This window comes from Musca domestica, unplaced genomic scaffold (genome assembly GCF_030504385.1).
Source record: "Musca domestica strain aabys unplaced genomic scaffold, Musca_domestica.polishedcontigs.V.1.1 12, whole genome shotgun sequence".
In the NCBI taxonomy this organism is placed as follows: domain Eukaryota; kingdom Metazoa; phylum Arthropoda; class Insecta; order Diptera; family Muscidae; genus Musca; species Musca domestica.
In genome coordinates, this window is record NW_026712155.1 from 9,369,880 (window position 1) to 9,377,138 (window position 7,259).

The 7,259-nt window shown below is 29.3% G+C and overlaps 1 protein-coding gene across 1 annotated transcript in view; it reads left to right on the top strand.

Annotated features, from left to right (window-relative positions):
* The first annotated feature begins 1,134 nt into the window (after positions 1-1,134).
* LOC101893959 (UDP-glycosyltransferase UGT5) overlaps positions 1,135-7,259 on the top strand; it is a 15,184-nt gene continuing 9,059 nt past the window's right edge. The window contains exon 1 of the mRNA XM_005175157.4: positions 1,135-1,539. Coding sequence (XP_005175214.2) covers positions 1,278-1,539 — 262 coding nt within the window. The 5' untranslated portion in view covers positions 1,135-1,277. The remainder of the gene's footprint in view (positions 1,540-7,259) is intronic.

Genomic DNA, 7,259 nt, shown 5'->3' on the forward strand with positions numbered 1-7,259 from the left:
GGATTTATTTTTTTTGAAAATTGCAAAAATTGGTTCCAAAGTTTGGCCCGGCCGAACTCACAGCTTGTTTACTTGTTATTATTAATTTTTTCCCATATGGATCATAGGCTGAGCGTATATACTTTCCAATACTCTTATAAACTCTTCGTCCGGTTCCATGTGAACCATATTCCATAAATTGATTTCGTTGTGTAAAAGAGATTTTTATAAATCTTTTCTTTTTTGGATCCACAAGCTCAGTATTACTTTTTAGAAGACACCACTTTTTTCTAACATTTTGAACGCTTTTCATCACATCAGCAGTTTTTTTTGAAATTTATTTTACTTGATTTTTGTTAAAAGATAAGAAGATATCTTTTCGATAGTTTTTCAGATAACGAACAGTACTCATGTCATGCTGTCAATTTATTTTGAGAATTTCATATTCTCAAAAATGATTTTCATCAGCCTTTTTAGTTTGATTATGGGGGTTGATTCAATAATACTCATAACAATTATTGCAAACAAGTTATGTGTTAACTTAAGAGAAAATTCCCTTATAATTTTCGATTTGTGTTGCTCTTATCTACAACACATCAGTTACTCTCTGTTTTGGGATTGATTTACTCTCCATTTGGGGCATTCTGACAAGTGTGGAATTATGATAGCTCTATGTAAACAAAATGCGTGTGGGGTATATTAATAGCAACAACACCCAAGTATGAATATGCTATCGTGGTATATGGTGGGAGAGAGAGAGAACCAAACATGTGTGTTGTGAGGGGAGAGAGCAAATACTCTAAAATTATTTCAGTAATCCCCACCAAATAATAACACTCTTAAATAATGTATTGTCTATTATGTTGTGAACTATAAGCAGCGGTGCTCAAAACCGTGTTCTAGAACATGAACCGAAAAAAGAGATAATTTAAGAGAAAATTAAAATTCTGTTTTTCTTTATATTTTACGGTTCTATTAAATTGTTTTTAGACACGAATGTTTGCCAAATTAATTTAAAAAGCAAATGGATAAATAATATTTGTATAAATAATGACTTAACACTGTTTTGTTCTTGATTTAAATAAGCAAAGAGAAATTTGACTGAAAAGAGGTATTTTTTCTTGAGCACCGCTGCTATAAGTATGAACCAAAACAGAACTATGGGCAGTTTAATTTCAACCTACAAAGCGAAAAGAATTGGGGGGAGTTTACCTCCATTAATATTTCCAAAAACACGTGTATAATTTATTTTTGAGTTTGAAATACCAGAAGAGTATTTTCAATTTGCCGGCTGTGCCATGCGTCTCAAAGTGTTGTCTTCGTTCGTGTTTTTATTTTTATTTAGTTTTCTGACAATTTCGAATAATGAAGTCGAAGCTTACAAATATCTGGGGGTCATTCACACTGCCGCCAAATCGCATTTCATTGTCGGCTCATCGCTAATGAAAGCCTTGGCCGAAAAGGGCCATGAAGTTTATGTCATTTCACCGTTTCCCCAGAAGAAACCAATTAAGAATTATCATGACATACCGGTGCCATCGATATTGAAGGCCATGGAGGGTGAGTATTTCAAAAAATAAAAAAAAATAAATAAAAAATAATAATAATAACAATAATAATAATAATAATAATAATAATAATAATAATAACAAAACAAATTAATAATAAAAGGGAAAATATATGCAGAAATAGTATTATGTTGTTTGACTTTTACCATAGCTTCTTTAAGTGAACATTGGAGATCATAGAAATATATTTAACCTAGCGAAAAGGTTGAAACTTTCTTCGACAAGGTATGTGTAGTATTTACAAAATGTTGTATTGGAAAAAAAGAAAAAAAAATGTAAGTTCGGCCCGGCGACCACGACATGGAGCTGCAACTTTTGTAATAAGCCATTAGAATATTCAAATGTGAAACTTGAAAAAAAAAAATGGCGGTGAAAAATGTCGCTAAAATCAGCAAAATACCGAATATCGGGAGGTACCGTTATACGGGGGCTATACCAAGACGTAGACCTGCACAGACAATTTTCTGTCATAGAGTCACATTCGCCTACATACAACAATACCTCTTCCTTAACATCTTAACTCTAATTATCTAAACATTTCTCTTAGACCTTTAATTCATCTCTTTTAATAAAACGTTCTCTCGCTCTCACTCTTTCTTATTTAATAATCATTCTCTCACTCTCCAATATTCTCCCACTCACTCCCACTTTATTTTTGTTGTTATTTGCTTTCCTCTCAATGATGATTAATAATCACATTATTTAATTTTAATATAATGAGATGTATTTTGTTTTAAGAGTTTCAATCATCAATCAAGATTAGTTGAGTTAGTATCATTTACATTCATCCGTAACCTTGAAAATTGTGTGTAATTTAAAAAAAATAAAAAAATTGAATTAAAAATTATCTTTTAAAAAAGTGTTTTATTTAATAATAAATAATTAAATGTTTTACAAAAAATCTAAAACATAACTGGCGCAGTCGGTTTACGAACCAAATAAATGTGAAAATATAAAATCTTTTCCATCAACATAAAAACAGTGAAAATCGTATAAAAATAATTTTGATAAAGTAAACATTGTGAACAATATTCCATTTGAAATAAAAAAAAAATCAAATCAAATTTTATGTTACATAAAATCGTAATGTATGCGAAAAGCTATTATTTTAGATATTAACATATTTGTGAAAAGACTAAATCGAAATATCAAAATATTCATGAACAAATTACAACTAAAAATTTCATACGAAACTGTACCTTCTATGAACTCCAGTTTTGATACACTTTGGTTACAACAAATAACACCACATCATCAACGAATTAACAAAACAAAAAAAACACCAACAATTTTGAAGACATAACAAAACTTAAAAATTAGACGTTGCAAAATTTCATGCGTACGTGACCAAAGACCCCCCATCATCACACCAAAAAAGTTTACCCACCCCACGAATTTAAACATCAATGCAGAATCACAAAAATTGCAATCATAACAACAACAACAATTAGCCAACAACAATACAAAAATAATCAACAACCAGAATATTAAACCAAACCGCCATTCCCCCTCCCCAATTTGAAGAAAATAGAAAGAAAATAAATTAAAGGAAGATCACAACATTCATCATGGCAGCGTACAATGTTTTTGAATTTCTTAAGAGCGTTCCTGATTTCGATGGCAAAGCTGAAGAACTTCCACTCTTTATAAGATCCATTGAAGAGATAAGGCAATACGTCGAAGGTACACATATAGCATTGTTCGATTTAAAAATTAGACATAAGATTGTTAATAGTGCTAATATTGCTCTTATAAATAATAGTAGTCCAACAACTTGGGACGAAATTAAGAGAGTTTTAAAAGCTAATTTTTGTATCAATGAGAGTATTGAGAGCATTATTAACAAAATTAAAATGTTGGAGATGGGAGAGAGTATTAATAATTTATATGAGCAATTAATAACATTGTTAACCAGATTAAATTTAAGAGCTGCATCAGATAGCAGTGATCAATGGTACACATGCACCAATAACGAAAAGATGGTTTTAAGAATTTTTATTAATAAACTACCTGCTGAGGCAAAACTAATATTAAATGCTAGGAATCCAGATAGTCTTTTAAAAGCGAAAGAAATATTAATCGAAACTGAATATTTTTATAAAAAGGTAAACAATAGTACAAAATACAATTCTCATATGCAACCTTTTTCATATAAATATGACCAAAATTATTCTAATAATAATAGACAAAACAATAATTATAAATATAACAATAATTTAAATTATCAACAAAATAGTAATCACAATAGATATTATAACAACAATAATTCTTCATCACAAAATACTGCAGTACAAAAACACGATAATTCTGGTCAATATATAAATCATCAAATTCGAAATTTTAACAATCAAAGTAATATTTCCAATAATTTTCATAACGGCAATAAACAAGTTCAACCATACCATAATCAAAATATAAACTACCCCCCACAACAGTATTCAAATCAAATTCGAAATTTTAACAATCAAAGTAATGTTTCTAATAATTTTCACAACGGCAATAAACAATTTCAACCCTACCATAATCAAAATATAAACTACCCCCCACAACAACATTCAAATCAAATATATAGAAACAATAATAATGCTAATAATGATAGTCCGATTCCTATGGAAGTAGGAGTTGTTGGACATTCAAATTTTCAATCACCAGCCAACGATCGCTACCCTATTTAATTATAAGGACTAGTTCGATCCCAATAAAACTTTTAGTAGATACAGGCGCAGCGACGTCACTAATAAAGAAAGGATTGTATCATCAATCATTTCGCACAGAATTAGAAAAACCTATAATACTAAAGACTATTAACTCAAAATCAATATCTACAACTAAAATCAGAATACCATTTTTTAAAGAATTTAATATACCAGAAGCAACGATAGAGTTGTTAGAATGTGACATAAGTGGCGACTATGATGGTATATTAGGTTGTAATGTATTAAGGCCATTACAAATTAAGATTGACTTGGAAGAAAATAAGTTAACAACACATCATACTGAATTGCCATTGTTATTCGACATAGGAAATAATAAACAATTAGATATAAATGATATATATTTTGATGTAATAGATATTAATTTTCATAAACCGGACATAGGCAATTTAATAGATAGATTACAAATTGACCATTTAAATGAAGAAGAAATATCTAAATTATTGAAAATTATTAAAGAATTTAATAAAACATTTTACATTGAAGGAGACAATTTAACAGCTGTATGTAAATATAAACATAGAATAAACACTACAAATGATATACCTGTATATTCAAGAACATATCGTTTCCCAGAAATCCATAAAACTGAAGTTGAGAAGCAAGTTAAAGAGATGCTAAATTCTGGCATTATTAAAAAATCAACGAGTCCCTACAATGCTCCTATATGGGTAGTTCCCAAAAAAATGGATAATTCAGGAGAACAGAAATGGAGAGTCGTAGTTGATTATAGAAAAATTAATGAAGTTACTGTAAGTGACAAATTTCCTATGCCAAATATGGACGATTTGTTTTCAAAATTAGGAAAATGTTTATATTTTTCTACATTAGATTTAGCTAAAGGCTTTCACCAAATACCCATTCACCCTGATGATGTGCATAAAACAGCATTCTCCACTCATACTGGTCATTATGAATTTACCCGTATGCCATTTGGCTTGAAAAATGCACCAGCATCCTTTCAAAGAATGATGAATGAGGTTTTACACGACTATATTAATAATATTTGTGTAGTATACCTTGACGACATCCTTGTGTTTTCTACATCATTGCAAGAGCATATTGACTCCCTAAGAAATATTTTTAAACGATTATCAGAATATAATCTGAAGGTACAAATTGATAAATGCAATTTTTTCAAGAGGGAATCCGAGTATTTAGGCCATATTATTACCCCAGACGGAATAAAACCCAACCCAGCAAAAATAGAAGCTATACAAAAAGTACCCATTCCCAAAAATATAAAAAATGTACGTTCTTTTCTAGGGTTAACAGGTTTTTACAGAAAATTTATAAAAGATTATGGAAAAATTGCATTACCTATGATAAAATGTTTGAAGAAAGGCGCTAAAATTGATGTACACAACCCATACTATATAGATTCATTCAATAAACTGAAGACACTTGTTTCCCAAAGTCCAGTTTTAGCGTATCCAGATTGGGATAAAACGTTCGTATTGACAACAGACGCAAGTAATGCTGCATTGGGAGCAGTTTTGTCCCAAAATGGTCACCCCATTGCATATAGTTCTCGAACTTTGAATAAACATGAATGCAATTATAGCACGATTGAAAAGGAATTGTTAGCTATAATATGGGCAACAACATATTTTAGACCCTATTTGTTCGGAAGAAAATTTAAAATTCAGACTGATCACAGACCTCTTATTTGGCTTAACTCACTCAAAGAACCTAATATGAAATTGCAGAGATGGAAAATAAAATTAAATGAGTTCGATTTTGACATAGAGTATATTAAGGGTAAAACGAATCACGTTGCTGACTTTCTCAGTCGTTTAGAAGTAAATAAATTTGAAAATGCAGATGAAAATGATGATATAAAATCGGATTTAGCCACCATACATAGTGGTATTGAAGACCTAAATGATCATATACATTTTAGTGAATTACCGTTAAATATTTTTAGAAATCAAATTGTTGTTGAACTAGGTTGTAAAAATAAATATACAAATAATAGAATTTTTGATAATAAGATTAGATTTACTATAACTATAAAAGAATTTAATGAAAAAACTGTACTACTGATGTTACGCGACATACTGCCAATCAAGGGTAAACTCGGACTGTTTTGTGAAGATTTTGAAATATTTAAACAATTACAAAATATTATAGTAAACTATTTTTCTAACATAAAGAATATGACAGTTTTAAAATGTTCTAAATTTCTGGAAGATATATTTGAAAAAGATATTTTATACGATATTATTGATAAATACCACAAAGAAAAAAATCATAGAGGCATTCAAGAAACATACAGTGATTTGAAAAATATAATTTATTACCCCAATCTTAGAACAGAAATTCATAAGTTCATAAATAATTGCGTAATTTGCAATATGTGTAAGTATGATAGACAACCCATAAAACCCAAGTTTTGTATCACAGAAACACCCACTACTTCTAATGAAATAATTCATATTGATATATGGTTTTTAAATAAAACATTAACATTTTTGACCTGTATAGATAAATTAACAAAACATGTAACTATACATCATTTAAATGATAAAAACTCAATAACAATAGTTGAAAAATTAAGAGAGCGATTTGCTACAATGGGAAAACCACGCAAAATTATAGCTGATAATGAATTTAACTCAGCATTTATAAGGGACTATTTTAATAAAGAAAGTATAGAATATCATTTTACATCCCCAAATACACATACTGGAAATTCAGATATTGAAAGGTTCCACTTAACGTTAAATGAACACATTCGTTTATTTAAATTAGATTCTAAGGACAGTGATTTAGATGATAAAGCTATGGCATACAAAGCAGTAGAAATTTACAATAATTCTAAACACTCAGCTACAGGAGAAAAACCTAATAATTTACTACATAATAAATGTGATAAAGCCATTTGGACAAATATGCATAATAAAATCGTTAATGAAAAGATGAAAAGAACACAGAAATTGAATGAAAATAGAATTGATTGCCAGAAATTTTGTGATAAAGAATTTGTTAAAAATCT